Genomic DNA, 27,628 nt, shown 5'->3' with positions numbered 1-27,628 from the left:
TTCTAAACCTGGCAGAGCGCGCCAGCGAATAATAAGCTCCAGTTAAGTAATAGTGGACGACTCAGTAACCATCGCCAGGCCGGCATCAGGAAGACGAGGTCGGATGCGTATACTTTCCTCTTTTAGAAGTATTTTTATCGCTGGGTCGCAGGAGCTTTTGCAGAGAGTTTGCGTTGACGATTTCGATTCAGATCTTCGCAGCCAACCATCGCATGTGAACAAAATCTTCCTGTATAGATGATCTCGGCGCGTTTTTGATTCTATCTACGCTATTAGCAGGGTTATATGAAAGAAGCGTCAAGTAAGCACAAATTTCGGCTTTTTTAGCTGCCTGGAGGAAGTACTGCGTTCTGATGATTAGGGTTTTGTAACGGCACCAGCAGGTGAAACAGTGACGGTAGAATCTTCTTAGCTCAAGTTTCTTGTCAGAGTTCCCATGGAAGGAGGTGCGCAGGTTTCTGATGTTGCAATCGCTCCAGAGAAAGCGGAAGAGATTGCAAGGGATGTAAAAGCAGAAAAAAATGAGGAGGTAAAGAAAAAGACTAGTAGCTATGTCAGGGCTGATACGATCAATCTGGCCGATCTCGATGCTGCCTTGGATAGACTCAACAAAGGTAAAACCCCTGAGCGCCGGAAGAAAGAAGAATGGGAGATTGATCTCAGCAAGCTCGTGCTTAAGAATGTGATTGCAAGGGGCACATATGGCACAGTGTATAAAGGATCATATGATGGACAAGATGTGGCAGGTATAGCATTACTTTATTTTCCTTTCCTAAATGCTGTGTATAACCTGCTGCTTTGCTTTAAATTTCAATAGAGCTGATGATTGGTTAGCTTGCTTGTGTAGTTGATTGTAATCTTGTCCCGTTATTTTCTGTATATGTCAACTCATACTACCAAAGAGTTCTTTAAAGTTAAGTTATTGAGCTATACTAGATTTGTGAACACGTTAGACCAAAAGACTAATCAGTTAACCTTTATGTGGTATGTCATCCAAGCATTTGAGGGTAATTCGAGTTTATTGTTGTTACTCTGAGCACTCAGAGATGCTATTTAGGGGCTTGTGTACGTGTGTGGGTGCAAGCTTGCTGCTAGGGAAGTTCATGTGTGCATTTTTTGGTTGGTTTGTTTTGTAATGCCATTTTGGCCATTATGTAATGTAAGGGGTACAAGCCCATCCATCCATCCAGAGAGAGAGAGAGAGAGAGAGGCTTACATGCAACCCTGTGCTACTGCCACTGCTGTTTGCCCCTCGCCAGCCTCCCTGCAGCCTGCCCGCGCCCTTGCAACCTGCCCTCGTGCCCCGGCCTGCGCCCATCTGCTGCGTGTGCAACGTTGTCACTTGCAGCGTGTGCAACCTCCGCCCCTGCCCGCAGTTGTTGTCACCCCTTTGCCCTTGGCCGCCGCCGCTGTTACCCCTCCAACCCTGCTTGCTCACAGATTTCCACTTGACAACGCCCTGTACCCACCAACGCTGCCCAGCTGGTTCCTCTTCGCGCTCTCGCTACCCGTTGCAAGGCCCACTTCGTGCCTTTCCTCGGCTTAACCTCGTCTATTCTCTGTCTTCTTACCGGACTTCCATGGTGTCACATCACCTCCATCAGTCAACACAAAGCACGTCAGGACCGCTGTCTCTGCATGGAGAAGGTTGCTTACGTGACCTTATCTCCCACACCAGCTCTCCTCTTCCTGGTGCTGCAGACTCTTTGGTAGCTGTTCATGCATTTCTCCCTATGTTGGTCTTGCTAGTCTATCGGTGCCCTGCATGTTTCAGGTTTGGTTACCTTCTGTCTGTTCTGCTTCTTTTCCTTTTCCATAATTTCCTATTTGTTCTTGCTTTTCGGTTTGTGTGGGTGTGTGTATGTGTGTTCCTTTTAAGTTTGTTGCCCTCTCAGGCCTTAAGTCTCAGGGCTAGCTTTTGGGGGTGTGTGTGCGCGCGTGCGTGGAAGCTTGTCCTTAAGAGTTTGTGTGGTTCTTTTTACCCTCTGAGGGCTTGCTTTTGAAAAAGGGGGGGGGGGGGGGGGGGGGTTTCGGTGGGAGCGCGTGCGAGGGTGTGCGTGAAAGCTAGTCCTTAAGAGTTATAGTTTCTGGTCCTTTCGGTTTTATCTTTTGCTTATGTACCATTTCTTACCATCTCTTTTGGGTTGCTTTCGTGGCTAGTTGCTATTCTCTCTGCTCACTCTACCAAGATTCTTCAGCGAGTTTTCACTTGGATGCTGGTTCCAAAGCCTCCTACACTGTCTTCTTGAAGTTCCCTCTCTAGCTATGGTCTTCAGGAGCCACCTTCAGCAAGTGGACTGTTATTTATCTTGGCTGAAAGTTTCTTGTCAACTCCGGTACACTGCTTTGCTACCCACCTTGTGCCATCCTTGTGGAGTTCCTTGGTGATGTCAGTTGTCTCTTCATCCTCATCCTCGTCACCAAACTGCTCTCTCCCTTCTGTTCCTCCACTACCTCTTGCTATCAGATTTTACCAGTTGGCCGGCATCTATCTGCAAACGTTGAGCTTCTTGTAGTTGCTTTCGGTCATCTTCGCTGCCGGTGGCCTTTGGTAGCTATGGTTCTTGATCTACATTTGCTGAATTGGCTTTTGGTCGAAGTGCCTATGTTTTAGAGGCTACTGTCATCCTCTCTTCAACTAGCAGCAAGGGCACTTTTTATCCTGGCCTCCCGTCTTTAGCATTTGACCACGTGCCTAGTTGTATCTCGTTTTCCAATTTTCCGTTTGATGCCTTCGGGCTTGCTATGTAATCAATGATGTACTTGCCCTCAAAATAGGCACCATTTGGGTGTTCTAGTGGATTTTCAAGTAATAGAATCAGCCTCTTTTCAAGAGAGTTGACATGTCTAGCTACTGAAGACCTGAGCTGACTTGGAGACCCCGGCCGAGGGACCTAAACCCTAGAAGAAGCAGCAACAAAAGTTTCTACCAACTTATAGATCCTTGCTGTGTGGGGTCAAATCTTTAAAAGAAGTCTTTACCACCTTTTGGGACCCCGTCCGATGGGGCCTAAGTGACACAAGACAAATAAATAAAGCATGACCAACATACACACACACACACACACACACCCAATTTCTTATGCAAAACATGATGATGTGGCAATTGCATGGACGTTCGCGATTTGCGTTGACGGTGCCATGTGGTAGCGTGTACGGACTTCTGTGAATTGCACTGCCGCATCTGATGTGGCACTTGTACGGATTTTCATGATTAGCATTGGCAGCTTTTTAGTGCTAGTTTTGGACCTGATGCTTTTTGAGTTTGAAGCTTTTCATGTAAACTCTTTTTCATAGGCCAGGGCCTTTACATACATGGCAAGGGCTCATTGTCCAATACTCTTCTGGGTGAAGATGTAGACAGTTGACGCCGCCATTGTATTGAGTTCAAGCAATTTAAAGAAATTTCGAAAGTGGCACTAGGGTTTGGGGCAATTGCTCTCTTGGGGTGGAACTCCGCCACTCCACGTCTTCTGTGTGTTGTGCATGTTTTTCAGTTGAGTCGTTATTTGAAGTGCTTACTTTTTATTTGAAGTGCTTCTTAGCACCCTCAAACACTTGAAATGGCGTCTTCCCCATGTGTCGTTGTAGGCAAACTTCACCAAGGACAAATACTTTTCCCATTTAGTCTTTTGATCTGAAGAAGAAGACTTCAACAAATTTAAAACCATTGAATTGGCTATTTCAAATTGCCTATCTGTGTGCGGGTGGAACGAGGATGAGAATTGCAACCACGTGCCAATGTTCTCCTTGATTGGTGTCCAACAACTAGTAGATTGGGGATCTTTGTCGGAAACAATGGACTTAGACATGCCATATATCGATCAATTTCGCCAAAGGATCGAGCTTAATTGTCTTCTTTACTGCAGAGCAGTGTGCGTGCTTACTGAATTTGTCGATGACCGTCCAAAGGCCATCATGCCCACTCTGTGTCTTCGGGAGATCAAAGATGAAATCCATTGCAATACTTTCCCAGGGGCGGGTGGGAATGGGTGAAAGGTTGTATTTTAATCCTTGTGCATTATGCCTGTCAAACTTGACCTTCTGGCGTACTAAACCATTGCGAACAAAGTCGTCCACATCCTTCTTGAGTTTCGGCCAAAAGAAGGAACGCTCCACACCTTTCAAGGTGGTGTCAATGCCGCGGTGACCCGTAAAAGGTGGACAATGGTCAAAACCTTTTCCCTGGTGTGGAATATTCCGCTACTACCTCCCCATTTTGTATTCTCGTGAATACCCGAAAAAATTCCGGATCGGTGGCGTACTGATCAACCATATCCTCGAAGCTTCTATTATGAATCCCGGAAATAGCCAAGACTAGGGGCTTCCGAGACAAAGCATCTGCCACCAAGTTTTTCTGTCCCTGAACATGGACAATCTGGAAGTGAAACTGTGACAAGATGTTAGCCCACCTCGTCTGCTTTACCAAAAGCTCCTTTTGTGACAAGAAGTAGCGTAAACTCTGATGATCCGTAAAATCGGCTTCGAGTAGGTAATGTCGCCACTGAGTAAGAGCATGGATCACTGCCAAAAGCTCTTTCTCATAAATCTGTGCTGTCAATTTTGGCCTTGAAAACAATTGGTTTTCATAGGCAATCACATGGCCTTCTTGCATTAAGCCCGCTCCCAATCTACAACCAACGCATGCAAGAGTTGGTCCGACAGGTTCACCTCGAAACCCGAGCCGGCCAAAGATGTTAGTGGTTCATCAAGTGGCGCAAGCCGAGATTCGGACTCCAGCAACCCCGTCATCGAGAAGTTGACATTTAGTAAGTATGACGGTAAGATGGATGCTAGTGTTATTCCTTCTTGGTTGCATCAATTTAATGCTTATTTTGCGACAACTAAGAAGATATGGAATAGCAAGGTTCTCACGGCAGACATGTACCTTACCGGTGATGCCATTAATTGGTACCACGCATGGCAAGAGGCACAGTTGGCCGCGCACCTAGAGGTAGGCGAAGAAGACAAGCTCCTTTCCTTTAATTGGGCCGACTTCCAAGACAAGCTCAAGGTGCGGTTTTACCTCCACAGTACCTAGCGCGGTTGAAAGAAGATTTGCGCAACCTCAAGCAGAATCGTATGCCAATCATGCTCTTTTCTAACCTTGTTTTGCAGCTCGGCACCCAATTACGCAGATCGGATGATGAGCGCAAAGAGGCTTTGAAACCGGCCTCTTTAATCCAAAGAGGGCGGTAGACCTTAAACTTAAACCTTATTTGCTTTCACCCATTTAATTTGTCGCCCACTTTACGTGTACTTTCAAGACACAACAAAGGGGAAAGGGATAAAGGCTGCTAGAATGGCACCTGTATGAGGACCGACACCAGATTGGCCCCTAACTTAGGCGCCCCCTTCGGTATTTCTTTATTGTTTAAAAGAGGGAATAAACGCTGTGGTTCCCTACAAGCTGCCCTGCACAAGCTTGGCTGAATTTCAACTGTTCCGGCCCGATTTCGTACAAGTATAACTGTACTAGGACCCTTCAGAGTCAGTATTCCCACGCATTGAATGACCTTCCCGACGCATACGGGCACTTTGCAAAACTTGGCGAGAATCTGCAGCACGCTGAATTCTCTGTTTTCAGCCCCGAAAATGCGCCAGATCTTCTATATAGCGGTCCCCTCGCGTCCCCGAACCTCTTGGGCGTATTAGGGTCCGTTTAGGGCCAAAACCCTAAACCTGCAAAAATACACAGCAGGCTGTAATTTACTGTTTCGGGCTCCGTTTCGCGTGCCGGTCACATTTGTAGCAAGTCCTTGAGCTCCCGCACCTGTAGGGCTACTTGCCCTATGAATCGGACGAGATCTCGGACGTGAAACCTCTCCGAATCACCTGTACCTGCGGGGGATTAGCCGCTAGCTAATGCAGTACCTGTGCAAGAGGCTCTTGCCTTGGCAATCGCGCATGAACCCACACAACTGTACATTGGTCAATTGAAAAGCCCACTAGAGGGGCATAACATACTGCCATAGAGGGGAGAGAGGGCAGTGCGTAGCGTGTAGGGCATCACTCCTGGCACCGCACTGTACATAAGAGGGAAAGGAAGCACTCCATAGCTCTTAACCTGTGACAAAAACTGCAAATCAGCCTCCTCTCTCATTTTAGGCGTCCCCTTCTCTGGCCAGGAGTAGCAGAAATGCTCACAGAGTGACATCTCGCCCCGTTTCCGATTTTGGCCAATAAAAATATCTCAACTAGTACGTCAATTGACTTGGCAACAGAGCAATAAAATGTTCCTCTTGTCATTCCGGAGGTAATGACGCGAACACATTTCTCGGCCCAAAATAGCAGTTCCCTAAATTTTAGGAGATGCTGCCATTGTATTTTTCTAGGTCATCTGACCCCCTTTGTACACTGCAGCCACACCCAAAACTGAAATGTAGCCTCTGTAGCAAAGGATTCCACTTTGGCTAGTCAATGACTGTCACAAAGTGATGACGGGGCGGATAGCAAAAACCCTAATTTTTGCCAGAAACCCTAAAAATTCCTGCAAACCCTAATTTCTGTCAAAAACCCTAATTTCCAGAAATCGCGGAGGTGAAAAAAGCAATTTTTTTTTAAAAAAAGTAAAATATTTTTTTGGGTGATATTTTCGAGCGACGCAAATCTCAGCTTTTGGCCAAAAAAGCATAATTGCTTTTTGTTGCTCTCATTGAGAGAGAGAGAGAGAGAGAATTTGCTTTTGCTTTCAGAAGCTCTGTGTGAGAGAGGGAAAAGAGCTTTTGCTTTTAGGCTTTTGCTTTCAAGCTTTTGGGGCTCTGCTTTTCAGCATCCCTTGTAACCTTTAAATAAGTGGTGAGGGTCTCACTTCTCATAGCATCTGGACGCAGAGTCTGAGAGTGAAACCCTAACCGCTCTCTTGTACTTTGATGATTGATTAATATAAAAAGAAATACCGAAAGGGGTGCCAGTCTTTGGGGCCAATATCTCTAGGCACGGAACTCCGCCGGGCCAGTGCAAATCTATTGTGATCTGTGAATTGTTTGAAGTGGTTATTTGGTGCTGTCGTGATTGATTCTTGACTTGGAGTGTCCAAGTCTGTTATAGTGGTATCAGAGCACGGCCGATTTCTCTTCTACGGGAAATCCGATCCCGAATTTTTTTTCCGTTGCACCTATGGCTTCACGCAAGGATCAGTCGACTCCCTCTGCATCTGGAGATGCGGGCTGGGATCACAACGAAGATTCAGGCAGAGTATGGCCCGCCTCGGCCTACTCAGGCGGAGAGACAAGAGATAAGAGATGGAGCGTCGTCAATCGGCGATGCAACGAAGATGATGCTCAATTTTGCGAAGGATCTCAAATTTGCAAAATATATGAGCGAGACTTCTTTTCAGGAAGTGCATGAGAAGTGGCAGAAATCCACTACACCACCCCCGAAATCTGCTTTCAAGAAACCTTCTGATCCCAAACAATATTCAGAGAAGGAACTAGAAGAGATGGTTGATGCACGGATTGCTCAGCTTTTTGACGCACAGAAGAAAGCCAAAAAGCATGGCAAAAGACAAAAGAAAAGCACTGACTTTCCAGGTTATTTGGGTCGTCAGTCGACATTTGACAAGGCAAAGAAACAGAAGAAGCGCGTTCGATTTGAAGGAGTACCCAGTTCTTCTTCTTCTTCTTCTTCTGACAGTTCTTCTAGCTCCTCGGATTCGAGCGAAGAAGACAGAAAAGGTAAAAAGCGAAGCAAGAAGCAACGCTTCGGAAAGGGCAAGAGAAAGGCAAAGAAGTCTAAATCTCGCCCAGAGACTGACAGTTCTACTGAGGACTCGTCTACAGACAGCTCAGATTCTGATGGAAACTTTTATGCGAACAAGAAGAATTTTTATAAAGCCAACCGGTATGACTTTCTGGAAGATAAAAGCAAGAAAGTCCGAGAGTTTAAGGAAGGTGGACAGTCAATTAAATTTGACACTTTCTCAGGATACTCAGATGCTTCGAAGGCTTTGTCTTTTATACAGCAGTTTGACATAGCATTCGCGGGGGGGGGGGGACGCTACTCATAGCACTCCAAGATTCGGAGAGCTGGCTCTTGCTTTAAGGGAAATGCTCGCACTTGGTGGTCCACTCTTCTCTTAAACAAGACTGCGCCAGTTAAATGGCTGAAATTTAAGAAGCTTTTTATCTTGGTTGACGCAAGAATATGAAGGAGATATAGGAGCTGCTTGGAACCATCTTTTGATGACCAAGAAAGATACAATCAATGCTTATTGTGAAAGATTCTGGAGCTCTTTTCTACCCGCCTCTTCATTCAAGAAGATCTCGTTCAGAGAACAGATTGAGCGGTTTACCTTGGGTCCACCTACAGAGATCCGAGATCACTGCTTGGAACAGAAGTCAGCTTCTATTCAGGAGTTGATGAGTCATGCGAAGCGGGGCTTTGCCATTCACTCTGGCAGTCTGACCTACCCCACAGATGAGGCCATGACACAACGAGCCGAACAGACTTCTGGGAATGAAAGTAGAAAGAAAAAGAGCAAACTAGAGAAAAAGGATGCACGACCCAAGCTTACTCCTGAGGGGAGAGCTCGCTTCATCAGAGAGGGGAAGTGCTTTGGATGCGGGGAACATGGACATATCTCCGCGAAGTGCCCTAAACAGGCACCGAAAGAACAGAATGATAAGAACGACGACAGGCCTGAGAGTTCGAGAGCAGCTGAGGAACGTGGCAGAAAAGGCAGATAAAAAGCAGAACTGGTACCACAAGGCGTGGGACGTGAACCGAATTCAATGAATGAAAGTACAAACTTTGCCGCTTTTGGGGCAAAGTGAAGGATCAGGAAACTCTTTTGAAGGAGCCAAGGCCAACTTCTTTTCACTTGGAATTGGCTGCTCGATTTGGAATTACGCCCGACAGACTGACGCCACAGGCAGAGGTAGTTCGATTGGCACCCGGATGGGATGCTGCCATTACACTGAGCATTGGCAGACTTCGTTTGCAATGACAGGGGTGTTCAGGGCATGCGAGTGATGTTCTACTCGGAATCCCTTGGTACCACTAGAACTACGCCGTGGTTGACTACCGGGCCGAGAAAGTGACTTTGATGAATGAAGGGCTCAGGGATTGTACTTGATGAACTTCAATTTCTTACTCATTCTTTTGGGAGAGAATTGAATGATGGATAAAGGTTGAATATGTTTTGACCTGATCAAAAGAACGCAAAGATTTTTCTCCACACTGATGCCGATTGCTTTTTAGAGGGCCTGAAAATCAAACCATTGATCTGATACCTCGAAGCACGCCACCGAACCGGCCACCTTACCGTGTGAGCCGAGTGCAGACTAAAAAGATTATGAACCAAGTGAAAGACCTCTTGGAAAAGGGTCTTGTCCAGCATAGTACTTCACCGTATTGCGCTCCACTGTTGTTGGATTTGAAGAAAGACGGATCTTGGAGAATGTGCATCGATTATAGAGCTCTCAACAAAATCACCATCAAGAACAGATTTCCGATTCCTAGGATCGATGATATACTCGACAGGTTATAGGGATCCTCGTGTTTTACGAGGATTGACCTGAAGAGTGGATATCATCAGATCTGAATCGCGTCGGAAGACGTCTACAAGACAGCTTTTCGGACGACTTTTGGGTTGTTTGAGTTTTTGGTGATGCCTTTTGGTTTAACCAATGCTCCCGCGACGTTTAATCGGATGATGGACAGGATTTTTCGAGAGCACAGGCTATTTGTTGGCACTTTCTTTGATGATATCATTGTTTTCTCCAAGAATGAGGCAGAACACAGAGATCATCTGCTTCAGAGATACACTTTTTGGGACACTTTGTCTCAGCAGCCGGAGTGTAAGTGGATTCGGCCAAGATAGAGACTATACGTGATTGGCCCGATTGGAAGAATGTCCATGAAGTTGGAAGCTTCTTGGGACTGTGTTCGTACTACAGGCGGTTCGTACGAAAGTTTGCAGAGGTTGCTTCCCCTTTGCATATCTTGACACAGAAAAAAGTCCCTTTCTTGTGGCGATCCACAGAGGTGACTGCCTTTCAGACATTGAAAGAGAAATTGACTACGGGACCAGTTTTGACTTTGTCAGACTTGCAGAAGTCATTTGAAGTATATTGTGATGCTTGTGGTCGTAGTCTGGGTGCGGTCTTGATCCAAGAAGGCCATGTCATTGCTTACGAGAGCCGATTGTTCTCTAGGCCGGAGATGACAACACAGATTTATGAGAGAGCTTTTGGCAGTGATCCATGCTCTTACTCAGTGGCGACATTACCTACTCGGAGTGGATTTTACGGTCTTTACAGACCATCAGAGTTTGCGCTACTTCTTGTCACAGAAGCAGCTTTCGGAAAAGCAGATGCGGTGGGCGAACATCGTATCACAGTTTCACTTCCAGATTGTCCATGAGCAGGGACAGAAGAATGTGGTGGCAGATGCTTTGTCTCGGAAGCTGTTGGTTCTGGCTATTTCCGCCATACATCATAGGAGTTTTGAGGATATGGTCAATCAGTATGCCACAGATATAGATTTTGCAGATATTTTCACACGGATACGGGATGGGGAGACAGTAGCTGGATACTCCCTTCGGGAAGGCTACTTGATGAAAAAGACTATGTTGTGCGTTACACAACCGTTGAGGGAAAAGGTTATGACTGAATGCCACTGTCCACCTTTTATGAGTCACCGCGGCATTGCTACCACCATGAAGGGGGTAGAGAGATGCTTCTTTGGACCGAGACTCAAAAAGGATGTGGAAGAGTTTGTGCGCAATTGCTTAGTATGCCAGAAGGTCAATTTTGACAAGCATAAGGCACAGGGATTGTTAAAGCCTTTACCCATACCCACCCGCCCCTGGGAAAGTATTGAAATGGATTTCATTTTTGATCTCCCGAGAACACAGAATGATCATGATGATTTTCCGATTACATGGCACGTCTGAGACGATTGTCTCCGACAGAGACCTGAGATTTATGAGGTTGTTTTGGAAGGCAATTTGGGAGAACATTGGCACGCGGTTGCAGTTCTCGTCATCGTTCCACTTGCAGATTGACGGGCAGTCTGAGATTGCCAATTTAGTGATTTTAGATTTATTAAAGTCTTGCATCTCGGATCAGAAGACTCAATTGGAAAAGAACTTACCTTTGGTGGAATTTGCCTATAATAACACGATACACTCTTCGACGGGGAAGACGCCATGTGAGATTGTTGAAAGTGTTGCGAAGGTTCCATCCTTCCTGAGCACGAAAGATTAGATATTTGAAGCGGATGAATATTCGCGAGATTTGGATACGGCTTTTGCCAAGGTTCGCGAGACTTTGCAGAGTCTCAAGAACGACAGAAAAAGGCAGCGGATCGCCATCGTCGCGATTTGAAATTGAAGGAGGATGATTGGGTGCTCTTACGTTTTGAGAAGGCACGCCTAAGAAAGAAAAAGGGAAAGGAGAAGCTTTTGTTTTCCAAAGCTTAGTATGTGATCTACGGACCTTTCCAAAGCACTGACAAGATAAATGATGTCTCCTTCCGATTGAAACTGCCAGATACTTGGAAGATTCACAATGCATTGCATGTGAGTCTCTTGAAACCTATTAAGGGTGATGTGCCTGATGATGGGGAGCCTGATGAGCAACCCGAAGTGGAAGAAAACAAGGAGATCCTTGTTCCTGAACAGATTTTGGCACATAACGATACGAAGAAAGGTAAAGTCCGAAGGCGGTTCTTGGTTAAGTTCAAGAACTTTCCTGCATTTGATGCGAAGTGGATGGAGAAGGAGGACCTAGCAGATACTCCTCGGATTGTGAAACTTTACCTCGATGTTTTGGTTTAGCATAGTCTACTCCAAACGGAACCCAGAATTCCGCTTGGCCGGAGATCTGGTGCAGTGTGATGCACAAGAGGGGAGTCACTCCGCTCCTTTGTCAACAGATGCCTCGATTTTGATACTAAAGTCACTGATGTCTCTTTGAGCTTCAGGGATGCACAAGAGGGGAGTCACTCCGCTACTTTGTCAACAGATGCCTCGATTTTGATACTAAAGTCATTGATGTCTCTTTGAGCTTCAGGGATACTGATAGCTGACAATATTCTGCTGGATGACTTTATGAAATGGAATTCCTGATAATGATATTGATTTGTTTATTCACTATTGATCTCGAATAGACATGGTTGCAATAGGGGTTAGTCAATCGGACAACGATGAGGTCCCGATTGGACCTAGATGTGATTGCTAGCTACATTGCCGATAAATCATGGTCTAAAATCCGAATGAATGTTGAATGTCATGTGATGTCCTGTGATGTCTGGTGATGTCCTGTGATGTCGTGTGATGTGACTGTCGATTTTGTACATGTGCTAGATGTGTGTTCCTAGTACATAGGTACTAACAGTCAGTGTCTGCTAAGACGGTTTATGGCTTTTGTCGGTTTTGTAGGCGTAATTGGGGTCGATTACAATGCTTTCAAGAGGGGGGTATGTCACAAAGTGATGATGTGGCGGACAACATAAACCCTAATTTCTGCCAGAAACCCTAAAAATTCCTGCAAACCCTAATTTCTGCCCAAAACCCTAATTTCCGAAAATCACGGAGGTGAATTGGTGATATTTTCGAGCGACGCAAATCTCAGCTTTTGGCCAAAAAGGCATAATTGCTTTTTGTTGCTCTCATTGAGAGAGAGAGAGAGAATTTGCTTTTGCTTTCAGAAGCTCTCTGTGAGAGAGGGAAAAGAGCTTTTGCTTTCAGGCTTTTGCTTTCAAGCTTTTGGGGCTTTGCTTTTCGGCATCCCTTGTAACCTTTAAATAAGTGGTGAGGGTCTCACTTCTCAAAGCATCTGGACGCAGAGTCTGAGAGTGAAACCCTAATTGCTCTCTTGTACTTTGATGATTGATTAATATAAAAAGAAATACCGAAAGGGGCGCCAGTCTTTGGGGCCAATATCTCTAGGCACGGAACTCCGTCGGACCAGTGCAAATCTATTGTGATCTGTGAATTGTTTGAAGTGGTTATTTGGTGTTGTCGTGATTGATTCTTGACTTGGAGTATCCAAGTCTGTTACAATGACCCACTTTGGCTAACCATAGTCTTTGTCCAACCTTAGTGCTCTCTTGCCCTCAGGCCTGGACTTCCTCTGAACAGTTCCACACTAGCTATGCAATGCAGGGCAGTTAGATTTCTCGAGGGGTGTTTCCAAGAAGTGAAAGTAAATAAATAATAAGAAAGAAATCAACAAAAAGGATAGATAGTAGTCACACGCTGGTGACAGGCTTTCCTGGGTTGGACGAATATATCAAGTTTGATATAGAAATCTTTGACCCCGCGGATCTCAACAAGGCGGTAATTGAGACGGTAATGAATCGGAAAAACATTCACTATACTGTTGTATAAACATTGACCTTTCTTTATCTAGCACAGATAAATTTGATTCATCACAATCTGACACTTCACGTGCAAAAATCAAGTACGCAGAAAGATGTTTTTTCATTACAGAAGTAATAGCAGAAGCTGATACAGTGGGAATAGACTCCCCTTTAAGCTTTACATCCAGAATGTGAGGCTTTCCCTTGCTCTGTGCAGTGATCTTTTTGTTGTAGGCATCCATGATTCCTTGTACACGAAATAACCAAGGAATACCTAACAACACATCACATCCGTCCAATGGCATGATGTAAAATTCTTCAGCATCTACATAGGACTGGATATGTAGGCGCAACTTTCCGATGATGGGTGTCACAGCCTCTGTATGGCCAGGACATGCTAAACCTGCCTCTGCTGTATACCCAATCTCTTCAGGTTTGATTCCCAACTTTGAAGCCAATTCTGGGGAAATGAAATTGGCTTTGGCACCCGGATGAAAGAAGATAAGCACTGTTTGATCCCTGACCTTTCTCCATGCTCTGCAAAGCTCACTTGCATCTGAATTTGGCTTGTCGCCCACCATATCTGGCACTAGACCAGCCATGGGCTTCTTTCCTTTCCTGTCCTCCTTGTCTTCAGAATCACCTGGCCTTTTCTTTGTAGGACAATTGTAAGCAATGTGGCCAGGCTGCTCACAGATAAGCATTTGTTCTTTGACCTCAGGACCTTCTTTTGCTCTTCCGACTTGCGAGGAAAACGTCTTTTCCATTTCTTTGCTGGTCCCTTTTCTGATTCAGCCGTAGCTTTGCCTTTCCCTGCGTTGGCTGGCTCCTGAGTCCCTTTTGGAACCTCATTGGGAACGTGCTTCTTCGCTGAATTTTTCTTGGCTGATCCTTCCTTGACGCCAGTATTAAATTCACAATCTTCTCCCTTGAGCAAACCATTGCCAGTGTTTGCTACCTCGATGAGCTGCATCAAAGTAGTGACTTTGGTCTTCGTGCAGCACTTTCTCAATCCTTTGGGTAGGCCACAACAATATTTTTCAATCTGTTCTGTCAATGGCACAAACCTATAGGAAGTTACTGGAAGTAGAGCTTTCCAAAACTTCCGATTGTAGTCATCCAGATTCTTGCAAGTAGCAGCATTAAGTTGGTGCCATTCTGTCATGACATCTGCTTCAAAGTCATCAGATAACCCTGCTGCTGCAAAAATCTGCTTGAAGTAAATCCATGTGGACGGAGCTTGCCCTTGCAGCAATAAAGTTGTCCACCATTGTCCCGCATTCCTTGTCAAGAAAGTGGTTGCCTTGCAGACCTTTGAAGCCTCTGTAAAGTTTCCCCTTGCATAGGCCTTGTCAAACTGCTGGAGGAATGAGAGAGCCTTCTTCCTGTCATCAAACCCTGTAAAGGTCGTGAATGTCACACCTTTGCAACCTTCTTTGTACGGAGTTGGCCTCTCCAGCGGCGTTAAGTTGTTATATGGAAGTGACTGAAACATGGGAACACTGTTAGGGTTCATCTGTGTTCCTTGGCCGCTATTAAGTTGACCTGGAAATGCCATACTTGGTTGTTGATTTATTATTCCAGCCATACCAAAATTTGCCTGTGGCATCCCAAATTGGCCGTGAGTGCTTTGAAACCCTGGTAGCATGCCCGTGACACCATACATGGGGCTAGGCATCATTGTTTGAGCACCCCCGAACACTGTTCCTGGTGTGTAAAACTGATTTCCAGGTGCATGATCAGCCATGCTCTGGAATACCGGTCCACCTTCAAAATAGCTAGGGTGTATTGAAGGTGGTGGGAAGACTTGTTGCATAGCCTGTAGGTTGCTTCCCTGCCCATTATAACCAGCTATAGGTTGTTGAAAAGTGGCTGGCTATACTGGTACAGCTTGAAAGACTGGTATCTCAGCCACCTGTTCTTGCACCTTAGGCACAGGTTGTGGAGATTGCATGTTCTCCGTCAAGTGTACAGGTGTTTCCATTGACTCTGCAGTATGAATCACCTGTGCTCGAGCCTTAACAGGCTTTTGAATATGATCCAGTGACCCATCTTGCCGAGACGGAAGAGAAGGTTGCAGAAAGGCTAAAAACCTAGAGTTCTGCATTACTTGTGTGAACATAGCCACAACAGTAGCCAATTGGGTCTTGAATATATCATTATCCGTCTGTGGTGGTCTTGAAGACTCACCCACTTCATGTGTCTGTTGACCCTGCGAAGAGGAAACCTCTTCAGTCACATCATATGGTCTGTCAGCCATAATTGCAATTCCTTGTGTCTGATCTATGATCCCCTGTGTCTTCAAGCCCAAATTGACCAACGCTCACTTCTATGGGAAAAAGTGATTTAATCCCGGCGATGGAACCATGAAACCGGCCTGTTTAATCCAAAGAGGGCGGTAGACCTTAAACTTAAACCTTATTTGCTTTCACCCATTTAATTTGTCGCCCACTTTACCTGTACTTTCAAGACACAACAAAGGGGAAAGGGATACAGGCTGCTAGAATGGCACATGTATGAGGACCGACACCAGATTGGCCCCTAACTTAGGCGCCCCCTTCGGTATTTCTTTATTGTTTAAAAGAGGGAATAAACGCTGTGGTTCCCTACAAGCTGCCCTGCACAAGCTTGGCTGAATTTCAACTGTTTCGGCCCGATTTCGGCAGCATAACTGTACTAGGACCCTTCACAGTCAGTATTCCCACGCATTGAATGACTTTCCCGACGCATACGGGCACTTTGCAAAACCCGGCGAGAATCTGCAGCACGCTGAATTCTCTGTTTTCAGCCCCGAAAATGCGCTAGATCATCTGTATAGCGGTCCCCTCGCGTCCCCGAACCTCTTGGGCGTATTAGGGTCCGTTTAGGGCCAAAACCCTAAACCTGCAAAAATACACAGCAGGCTGTAATTTACTGTTTCGGGCTCCGTTTCGCGTGCCGGTCGCATCTGTAGCAAGTCCTCGAGCTCCCGCACTTGTAGGGCTACTTGCCCTTTGAATCGGACGAGATTTCGGACGTGAAACCTCTCCGAATCACCTGTACCTGCGGGGGATTAGTCGCTAGCTAATCCAGTACCTGTGTAAGAGGCTCTTGCCTCGGCAATCGCGCATGAACCCACACAACTGTACATTGGTCAATTGAAAAGCCCACTAGAGGGGCATAACATACTGCCATAGAGGAGAGAGAGGGCAGTGCGTAGCGTGCAGGGCATCACTCCTGGCACCGCACTGTACATAAGAGGGAAAGGAAGCACTCCATAGCTCTTAACCTGTGACAAAAACTGCAAATCAGCCTCCTCTCTCAATTTAGGCGCCCCCTTCTCTGGCCAGGAGTAGCAGAAATGCTCACAGAGTGACATCTCGCCCCGTTTCCGATTTTGGCCAATGGGGCTAAAAATATCTCAACTAGTACGTCAATTGACTTGGCAACAGAGCAATAAAATGTTCCTCTTGTCATTCCGGAGGTAATGACGCGAACACATTTCTCGGCCCAAAATAGCAGTTCCCTAAATTTTAGGAGATGCTGCCATTGTATTTTTCTAGGTCATCTGAGCCCCTTTATACACTGCAGCCACACCCAGAACTGAAATGTAGCCTCTGTAGCAAAGGATTCCACTTTGGCTAGTCAATGACCCTACTTTGGCGAACCATAGTCTTTGTCCAACCTTAGTGCTCTCATGCCCTCAGGCCTGGACTCCCTCTGAACAGTTCCACACTAGCTATGCAATGCAGGGCAAATAGATTTCCCGAGGGGTGTTTCCAAAAAGTGAGTAAATAAATAATAAGAAAGAAATCAACAAAAAGGATAGATAGTAGTCACACGCTGGTGACAGGCTTTCCTGGGTTGGACGAATATATCAAGTTTGATATAGAAATCTTTGACCCCGTGGATCTCAACAAGGCGGTAGCAATTGCTCTTCCCCAAAAGATGAAGTAGAACAAGGGAAAGCCGAAGGAGAACAAGTCATCTCAAAGTACCTTCTAGACTTCTCAGAACCCTTAGAATGGTTAGGACAGTAAGAATCGTGAGAACGGTAACTCTTCTAGCCAATCTTCCTCTAATTCTTCGGAAAAGAACTCTAACAATGAATCTAAGGGTAAAGCTAAAACACCTGCTAAACCTAAGCTCACCCCTGATGAAAAAGCCGCAAAAGGAATTATAGGAGGATACATAACGGCAAAAGAACAAGTCATTTATGCTAAGGAAGGTCGTTGTTATCAATGTCACGTCAAGGGTCACATTAAAGCTGCTTGTCCTAAGACACCCACCTAAAAAACCTAAGGCACCTGTAGCAACCACAAACACTTTAATGAAGCAAGAGAATCTTCTCATGTTAGGTGCAGCGGAAGTGAATGTTGAACTTTGCTCAAGATGAGTGCTCCGAACTATGCTGAAGGTTCCTTTTTTTCTTATAGAAGGTAGAGCCTTCCATTCTTAATGAGAGAGTGCAATGGACACAAACAAAGTGAATGGACACTGTGCGTGGAAGTGCTGGAGACTGAGAGATAGAGAGAGAAGAGAATACGACACCCGAGATGTTGTAAAACCCTCCTCCGAAGGCCCCACTCTTGTTGGCGAGAGTGGTCTACTATTGATTGCACAATCTGGTACAAGAGTAGATGGGTGCTAACTGATGCAAGTCTAATGGGCTATGTCGATGTCGACAGCGGTGACGACGGGACCGGGTCTATGGCTGAAAACTGAGTGTTTTGATAACCTGTTGTACTGCTGTCCATAAACGCCAAGGATGGTGAAATTTGCTGATGCAAAGCACTGAAGTTTGCAAATCTTTATCTGTTGAATTGTGACGCTATGTCGGTGACGATGTCAATGGCGACGATGCGATGAGGACGCGCTGAAAACGTAGATGCTGAAATCTGCGTTTTCCGGGCTGAATCTGTAAACCTTGCGGAATCTGACCGCGGCGAGGAATTGCTGCGGAAAGGTGAGATCTGCGAGGTTCGGGGGTTCTACTGCGGGTATTGACTGCTGAAAACTGAATACGCTGAGTCTATGGCTTATTCCGTTGCGAAGATCTGCAAAAACGCTGAGGAGTCAGGCTGAGGCAAAAACGCTAGGGCTGATTTGTCTTGATCTGCAAAAACGCTGCTGATCTACTGCTGCAAACTGCTAACGCTAGGGCTGATCTGTCTTCTGCTGTCGCCAGGCTGTTGCAGATGCAAAAACGCTGGTTGATCTAGGTGCAAAACGCTAGACCTTCTTGCAGATGCAAAAACGCTAGGCTTGCTGGGGTCTTGCTAAGAAGGTGCATGTTGAACTGAGTTCCTGTTGCCTCTTCTGCCAGAAAGTGCTAGCTCTGATTTGCTTATATATTTCATTAGCAAAATTGCCCTACCTAGTTCCCAACAAAAGTCACTTAAAAATAATAAGTGAAAAATGTCAAAAATAGGGAATAAGTCTAATGCATTGGAAAATTCCCCCTATGGATTCTGATGGGAATGCTGATGATCATGCTGTGTGCAACCTGAGGATATGCATTTAATCTAAGTGTCTGGACATGCACGGTCTGCGAACAGACTCACAAAAGTGCCAGATCACTTCCTATTCTAGACTGATTTGATTGACTGAACCCTGGTCATGCTGTAGCTTGTCCACGGACACACAGGGTTGGATGTGTCACGTGACATCCCCTCCTTTTCAAAGTGAGGTACTGGTACCGAACTGTATGGCGTCGAGGAAGATCGCCAATAACTTTCGGAATCCTAAAAAGGACTCGTCGCCGGCCCACTCTGATGCGTGGGTCGTGCGATACTTAACCTTCATAAAGGTCTGCAACGCTTGCTTCTTTGGGCTGCGCCGAAAGCGACACAGTCTTCTGTGGCTCCTTCAATGCTTCAACTTTGTTTATGGACGTAGGTCCACCTTCTTGAAGAATCTCCAAGGTTGAAAATTCTTGAAACCACTTCCAACACAAAAACATGAACATACTTATTCCATGTAAAGTGACCAGAAAAAATTCTCGTCTTCCTCAAAGACTATGCATGCAATGTAGATGAACAAATAGACGGAGTGCCAAACCGTTCACCACACACACGCAAACAATGAGATCGAATCTTGTGTTTCTGATCTAAATCAATCAATTGTGGCAATTCATAACGGAAATGCCGATGCTTGGTGCTCATACCTGCTTGTGCTCTTTCTACGACTGTGTCGTGCCAAGGAAGAGACATGGAATGTGACTTCGGTTGGTCTATTTTGTCACAACACTTGTTAAGATTATGACGTGTTTGGAAACACCCGAAGCATCGGTTTTCTTGCCGCATGGTTTCTAATTGCTTTGGTGTGAGTCAAAATTTTGAGGGGCAGATCCGTCTTGCTAGGCTTGATCCTTGAAGGGTCATGGGTCTTTCAAGCTCAAAGACGAGGTTAGCTTTCATAAGTTTATAGTAGACAGCGGCATGGTCCATGAGCTCTTGCATAGTGGTTACTTGTTTGGAAAAGCAATACTTTGGAAGTCTGCCCTTGATCTCCGGAGTCTTGACAGAAACTCAGTAGGTTGAACTTTGTGTTTGATGTATGCTCGTGTGTGTGCGCGCGCGTGTGGTGTGTTGTGTTTCGGAGCATATGTTAGTAACTTAGTATCTAGTTCTACACCCACTATTGGGCACTGATGACATTAGTAGGGATGTCGTGGTATTTAGTCAATACTATGCATGATGAAGCTGATGGTTATATTGTCTTGTGGGTGACTACCATGGGTCTATACCTTGCACTTTCCTTTTAAGGGTGAATTTGGGATTATCCTGAATTCATCTAGGTGTGTGTGTGTGTGTGTGTGTGTATATATATATATTATATGTGTGTGTGCGTGTGTGCTTGTTTGGCAAGGCAATACTTTGGAAGGCAACCCAATGATGGGTCTTTTGCATTGATCCTCTGAAGTTGGATCTTGATTTTTTTTTTTCAGACACACATTCCAGAATCTTTGATTGTAGTTGTCGACGGAAGTCATCTTGAAATTACTCCACTTTGCAATAAGTTGCGCTTCATAGTGAGATGTGGGGTAGGTGCGAGCAAAAATATCCTTGAAAGCTTGCCATGTCCTTGGAGCAAGAGGTTTTGTGGATAAAGGACTTCACCACTGCATAACATTAGTAATTTTGAGGAAGGTGACCGCATGATAAATCTTGGTTTTCTTTGTATAGTTTTGAAACTTACCATCGATACACCACAAGCTTATTATTGCCCAGTGGGCTGTATTTTGCACAAGTAAAATACCAATTTTTAGCAAGAGCTTGAGATAGAGAGACATAAATATGTAGAGATATAGCATAATACTAAATAGATATGTAGAGATGTATAGATATGGAGAGCTCCAAAGACTGAGAGAAAGACATATTAGAGAGATAGGGAGAGAAGATTGAGAGTGACATAGTGTTGACCGAGAACGGTGGGGCCCCTTCATAGGAATGAGAATATTCCTCGAGAATTAAAAGTGTATAGAGCAAGGAATCACCAACAAACAAGAGCAAACCAGTTTTCTTCTCCGATGCTTTTAGTGTGCAATAGTGAAGTCCTTCGATGTTGAAAAGTCAGCTATAGTCTTTAAAAACTTGCCCAATTTGTTTTTGATCGTTCTTATTCCAAATCCAATGTTGGTTTCTGTCACAAGTGTGATGACGTGGCATGTCTACTATGTGGAGAAGAGGCTAAACAAAACAAAATATGCCAAAAATTGTATGGTAGTTGTATGACAGCTTTTCGCAAGGCTTTTGGTGAGGTTTTGGGGCTTTGTTTTTAGAACTGAAAAGCAGATCTTGGGCGACCAGTTTTGTAACCTATGTAAGTATGTGTGGGAGGTGCGCTCTGTCAGATCAACTTGGAAGCCTGACGTCGAGCACACCAAAAGTCTTTGGGGCCAGTGCATCTGGTAGTGGAACTCTGCCGCTTCGTGTCAACTCTTCTCTCTCTTTCTCTATTCAGTTGAGTTTGTTGGAGTTTCTGCTCGTGAGTTGCAATTGATTTCTTGCTTCGCTGTCCAAGCCTTTTACAATGATATCGGAGCTTAGATGATTCTTCTTAGACTTTTACGAAGGATCCCTAGCAGAGAAATCCCGATAGAGAGGACAACATCCCACCTACTACAATTAGGGGGGAGGATCAAGAGCACTCCAACCTCATTGGGAAAATGGAAAGAACCAACAAAAATCCCGAGGGTAAGCCTTCCTCTTAAGAATCGAGAGAGGATCATCTCAAGTTTCCAATCGGGGATCTTGAAAGATCTGAGTACAAGTGTGAGCTTGAGGTTTGACACTTGTACAATGCGTCTTGTCAAATACTCGAAGGACTCGAATTATGTGAAGTATCTTAAGAGTCATCCGATTGCTGAGCTTTACTGTAGATGACAAAAGGTCGTCCACACTCTGACCAAGTCAGCAATGAAGACCAAGGCAAAGCCAGAAGTTGTACTCGCAGGAACACGGGAAGAGTTTTATGAATTCTTGAACAGAAAATCAACAAGTTAATGAAAGCTAAAAAGTACTCTCGGAAGGGAAGCAAAGCAAAGGATTATGCCCACTATTTGGGCTGGAAATCTACTTTCAAGGAAGTAGGTGGATCCAAGAAGCGTGCTCGCTTTGAGGATGATCCCAGTTCTTCTTCGTCTTGTGATAGTTCTTCTTTATCTCGTTCTAGCAAGGATGAGAATGCTTAGACATGGTAGTCTACTATACTTCTCTATAGCAAAGCACCGACCAAGTGGATGAGATTCAAGAAATTATAACATGGATTCATATGAAGATGCGGGAAGATTATACCTTGGCTACCTACAACCAACGTTTCTAGGATACCTTTTTGCCAGCTGCTTCTTTTTGGAAGATCTCTTTTTTTCAGATGGAACGGTATTGCAGATTACCCAAAAAGATTCGGTGATACTGTGTGAAGGAGAGGTCCAAGAACATTCAACAAATCATGGAACACGTGATGGACAACGTCTCCATACACTTAGGCTCCTTGACTTATGCAACGGAGGAGCCAATGTCCCAAGTCATCAGCGAAGGAGTGAAGAAGAAGGGCAAAAGAAGAATACATAGGGCCTAAACTGACAAAAGAGCAGCGTGTCCAAGTCCATAGTTTCCAATCGTAAACTGATGAAGGATCAACTGGAAGGGCACCACGTGCCAACGGAAATCACAATTGAAACAGTCTTCTGCAACACTTGAAATACTTGGAACTCAAAGAGAAGTTCACATGAGACATGAGAGTGGCGAAGTTTCACTCCCACATGCAGTGTCCCTTACATACACATACAAACGCAGGAGTGTTTGGTTAACCTGGAGCCTGTCGAAAATTCAAAACAGTTGGTTGAAGGGAGGGGGAGAAGGATAAAATCCGCTTGGAAAATTTAAGAAAATAGAGTGAAATTGTGAAATATGCCGGTTATTTTGGATAAATTTCCTCTTTGAATCTACCCTGGAGGGAGTTTTGTATGTTTGTGAAATTGATTTTTCCCAAACACTGAAATGTGGCAAGATTCTCTCTCTCTCTCTCTCTCTCTCTCTCTCACACACACACACACACACACACACACACACACACACACACACACACACACACACACACACAAATAGGCACGGGTTAAGGTATGTTTTTGGTATTGGTCTTTACAAGTACAACTGCGGGTGTGAGTCTAGCTCCAACTGGATGACCAGAGCTCAGACAAGACTTCCCTTTTATAGGCACTTCGCCTCTTGCAATTCCACGCCTAAAAGCCCCAAAAACAACTGTTGAAAGCTGGCGCTTAAAAAAGTTAGAAAAGTCAAACTGCTTTCTCAATTGAGTACTGATGCCAGGGAAGCTGCCACATCACCCGTCCTTACAGCTCTGGCATGATTTGTGGGCAGCTTGGCTTCTGTATTCCAGGATGGTGTTTACAGCAGATATGGTAGTATATCATTTTGGTTTCTAGCACTACACTACATGTTTCGCTACACTGCCAGCCAATTTAGGTTCTGCACCATCTTCATGATTGCTTGCATCTTATCCTTGATGTATCCTGTGGTTGTATGGGTGTTTTTCCATATGATGTCATTGTATATTCTTTAGGGTTTTTCCCATATTTCTTGTATATTGACGTATGGTAGAATTTCATGTAAGAGCCCCAATTTTAGAGAGAGAGAGAGAGAGAGAGAGAGAGAGAGAGAGAGAGAGAGAGAGAGAGAGAGAGAGAGAGAGAGAGGAGAAGAAGAAGAAGAAGAAGAAGAGTATTTTAACATCGTGGGAAACTATCCCAAGAGACCTTAAAGATCTATCCGACGAGGAGAGCCGAACTCAAGACCTCTTATTCAAGAGGGAAATGGCATAACCAATCTACCACACTTGGGTGATAGAAAGGTTATACCATTCTCCTCCTTTTATTAGCACGCGCGCGCGCACACACACACACGCACCCATGAAGAAGAGTGTTTTAATGTCGTTGGAAACTATCCCAAGAGACCTTAAAAGATCTATCCGACGAAAAGAGTTGAGCTCTTATTCAATAGGGAAATGGCATATCTAATCTACCACACTTGCGTGATAGAAAGGTTATACCATTTTCCTCCTTTTATTAGCGTGCGCGCACACACACACACACCCGTGAAGAAGAGTATTTTAACGTCGTGGGAAACTATCCCAAGAGACCTTAAAGATCTATCTGACGAGGAGAGTTGAACTCAAAGACCTCTTATTCAAGAGGGAAATGGCATAACCAATCTACCACACTTGAGAGAGAGAGAGAGAGAGAGAGAGAGAGAGAGAGAGAAGAAGAGGAAGAAGAAGAAGAGAGTTTTAACGTCGTAGGAAACTATCCCAAGAGACCTTAAAGATCTAGCCGACGAGGAGTTGAACTCAAGACCTCTTATTCAAGAGGGAAATGGCGTAACCAATCTACCACACTTGAGTGATAGAAAGGTTATACCATTTTCCTCTTTTTACTAGCGCGCACACACACCCCCCCCCCACCAAACTCCCGAGAAGAAGAAGAGTTTTAACGTCGTAAGCAACTATCCCAAGAGACCTTAAAGATCTAGCCGACGAGGAATTGAACTCAAGACCTGTTATTCACGAGGGAAATGGCGTAACCAATCTACCACACTTGGGTGATAGAAAGGTTATACCATTTTCCTCTTTTTACTAGCGCACACACACACACCCCCCCACCCACACCCCCGAGAAGAAGAGAGTTTTAACGTCGTAAGCAACTATCCCAAGAGACCTTAAAAGATCTAGCCGACGAGGAGTTGAACTCAAGACACACACACACACACACACACACACATAGAGAGAGAGAGAGAGAGAGAGAGAGAGAGAGAGAGAGAGAGAGAGAGAGAGAGAGAGAGAGAGAGAGAGAGAGAGAGAGAGAGAGAGACGCTTTGATGGTGATGGATCAGTTAAGCTGTTGGATTGGGGGGAGGAATCCACCATGACGAAGTCAGAAATTGAGGCTTTAAGAGCTGCTTTTAGACAAGAAGTGGCCGTTTGGCATAAGCTGGATCATCCAAATGTGACTAAGGCAAGGGCTAATTTAAATTGCTCGATTTTGTCAAGACACTTTCTGTTCTGAATGTGATTGATGTGAAGCTTTTTTTCTCTCTCTAGTTTATTGGTGCGTCCATGGGCAATGGTGATCTGCAAATTCCTTCACATGAACAAGGTGCCGATGGGTTTGTGCACGTTGCATCCAATGTATGCTGTGTCGTTGTTGAGTATCTTGCTGGAGGAACACTGAAGAACTTTCTCATTCGACACATCAGAAAAAAACTCACTTTTAAAGTTGTCATGCAGCTTGCCCTCGATCTATCAAGGGGGTAGGGTTTTTTCTTTTCTCAATATGATCTTTACGGTGTTTTTTTTTTTTTTTTTTTGGTGAGGACATGAACAGCAGCAGCGTAGAAATGTTAAAAAGGCATAATTTTATGAGTATTGATTCCTTTGTGACCGCTGCAGGCTTAGCTACCTTCATTCCCAATCCATTATTCATAGAGATGTCAAATCAGAAAATATGCTGTTGGACAAAAGGATGAACTTGAAAATTGCAGACTTTGGTGTGGCTCGTGTAGAGGCACAAAATCCGAAGGACATGACCGGTGAAACCGGAACACTCGGTTATATGGCACCTGAGGTGGGTTTGCTATCTGTAGCCCTTGTGTGTGTAATATGTATAGAACAGTATTATGTGAGAATTTTGAACAACTTCATGCTTAATTTTTGTGTACCATGCAGGTTCTAGCTGGAAAACCCTATAATCGGAAATGTGATGTTTATAGTTTTGGAATTTGTCTTTGGGAGACTTATTGCTGTGACATGCCTTATCCTGATCTGAGCTTTGCGGAAATGACGTCTGCAGTTGTTAAGCAGGTAAAAGTTCTCTCTCTCTCTTCTTCTCGGGTGTGCGTGCGTGTGCTAATAAGAAGAGGGAAATGGTACAACCTTTCTATCACCCAAGTGTGGTAGGTTGGTTATACCATTTCCCTCTTAAATAACAGGTCTTGAGTTCAACTCTCCTCGTCGGATAGATCTTTAAGGTCTCTTGGGATAGTTTCCTACGACGTTAAAATTCTCTTCTTCTTTTTCTTCTTCTCCTCTCTCTCTCTCTCTCTCTCTCTCTCTCTCTCTCTCTCTCTCTCTCTCTGTGTGTGTGTGTGCTTCTTTTGTTATGACCTATTTGGAAGTACAGCATCTTACCATTGGTCATACCAGAGACGCATGCACTGTAAGCATTTCTTTATTTTCCAAGCAATCGACTCCATGACCCTAAAATGGGAAAAGTGACTGCATTATTATCCACTTGTCTTAGTTCCCTCAGCTACTAGAACCTTTCTTTAAAGAGGTGAGGTGACTGCCATATGTTGCTTGCTCCCAAGTTGAAGTTTGATTCAATTTTTGTTTTCCTGTCAGAATTTGCGACCGGAAATTCCGAAGTGTTGCCCCAGTGCATTGGCAACTGTAATGAAGAAGTGTTGGGATGCAAATCCGGATAAAAGACCGACTATGGAAGAGGTGGTTCACATGCTGGAGGCCATTGACACCAGCAAAGGTGGTGGCATGATTCCTCCTGGCCAGTCTGGTGGGTGCTTTTGCTTCTGGAGCTCTAGGGGTCCGTAGAGCAGGTTGTAAATTTGCAAAAGCTTCAATTTCAGTGTAAAGAGCGAATCCTTGAAAACATTTTGTATACTAAATTGGATGCGGCAAAGGTGATGGGCTTCTTTTTGGCTATTTGAGGCTGGGCTTGGCGCGATGGAAATAAGCCACCATGCTTAGTGGAAGATTTTTGGTTGCTTGTCAGTCTGTTAGACATGGCTCAGGACGTGCAATAGCATAATGGCTTTTAAAAATTAAGTTATTTACAGAATTTGTTGGGAAGAGCTTTTGCAAGTACAATTCATTGCTTTTTGATAGTTTGTAGATGGTGGTTCGTTCGTATTTCATTGTTGAAGTGTCCTCATTAGTCCTTTTGTCATGAGACATCTTGGGCTTGTATAGAAAAGATGCTCAAGTTAGCATGATGTATTGTGCATTGAAATGCTGTCTCTGAACTTGAGGAGTGATTGCTTAGATCATCTATAGGTTTGAGTCACCTAAAGCCATTGCTATTTTGGTTGCACATCCCTATAATCTAAGATGATGTCAAACATGTCCTTGGCTGTAGCATTTTAAAAGAGATTCTTGCCGTGCTTATGTGCGCCTGTTGGCGGAAAGGCAATGAGCCATAACACTTGCTAAGGTACAATGTGATTTAATGATTTTATCTAACATTTAAAGTTAGTGTTGCAAGATGTTAATCGATGGAAAGCTATTAATTCAAGTTCTTGACAATTTTGAAAGGAGCGAGCCTAGTGAAGGAGTATTGTTGCGATTAGCAAGGGAGTGAAGGCAAAGAAATGGTACATCGTGAGTGAGGAAATAACTCTGTAGCTGGTTTGGAATTGATAGAGCAAACAATATTATGAGAAGAAAAGTGATTAGTTTGGAGCTCCTAGAACAAGAAGCAATATTATGGCATAAAAAAGAGGGAGTTTACACACTTGGGTGATAGAAGATAATACCCCCCCCCCCCCCCCCCCCCCCCCCCCCCCCCAAACACACACACACACACATACACACACACACACACACACACACGAGAGAGAGAGAGAGAGAGGCCCGTGAGATGTGTGTAATAAGGGAGAGACTCAAAGATTGATGAGTCACTATGCACTGACGGAATCTCTTGATATTCGTCTTAATGCATCTTTTATCAAATTCGTGCACTGCTGGTCAACAATTTCATATATACCTTTTATGGAGTATGAAAACCAATAAGTTGAGGAAGCTCTATATA

At 44.7% G+C, this 27,628-nt stretch overlaps 1 protein-coding gene across 3 annotated transcripts; it reads left to right on the top strand.

The window, feature by feature from the left end:
- On the top strand, positions 1 to 26,670 carry LOC147444694 (serine/threonine-protein kinase 54-like). 3 transcript variants are annotated; one of them, XM_086527233.1, is made up of 7 exons: positions 1 to 301; positions 381 to 746; positions 24,699 to 24,820; positions 24,907 to 25,115; positions 25,255 to 25,429; positions 25,531 to 25,665; positions 26,206 to 26,670. In XM_086527233.1, exons 2-7 carry the CDS (start codon positions 437 to 439, stop codon positions 26,410 to 26,412), a joined length of 1,158 nt encoding a protein of 385 aa, XP_086383359.1. In that variant the 5' UTR covers positions 1 to 301; positions 381 to 436; the 3' UTR covers positions 26,413 to 26,670. The 3 variants fall into 3 exon arrangements, with proteins under 3 accessions (XP_086383359.1, XP_086383358.1, XP_086383357.1); XM_086527232.1 differs by having other exon boundaries at positions 2 to 301; positions 384 to 746; XM_086527231.1 differs by having other exon boundaries at positions 2 to 746.
- Positions 26,671 to 27,628: the final 958 nt, after the last annotated feature.

The sequence above is a fragment of the Adiantum capillus-veneris genome, chromosome 13 (assembly GCF_014529385.1).
Source record: "Adiantum capillus-veneris isolate H3 chromosome 13, ASM1452938v2, whole genome shotgun sequence".
NCBI lineage: Eukaryota > Viridiplantae > Streptophyta > Polypodiopsida > Polypodiales > Pteridaceae > Adiantum > Adiantum capillus-veneris.
The sequence above is the reverse complement of the archived record's forward strand: the minus strand, read 5'-3'. Positions and strand labels throughout refer to the sequence as shown.

Bases quoted from the DNA above. Each gene is read 5' to 3' on its own strand.
- LOC147444694 (XM_086527233.1), top strand. From the start codon at position 437: ATGGAAGGAGGTGCGCAGGTTTCTGATGTTGCAATCGCTCCAGAGAAA. The intron at 25,116-25,254 runs GTAGGGTTTTTT...TGACCGCTGCAG, and splicing joins GCCCTCGATCTATCAAGGGG to GCTTAGCTACCTTCATTCCC. The intron at 25,666-26,205 runs GTAAAAGTTCTC...TTTTCCTGTCAG, and splicing joins CGTCTGCAGTTGTTAAGCAG to AATTTGCGACCGGAAATTCC.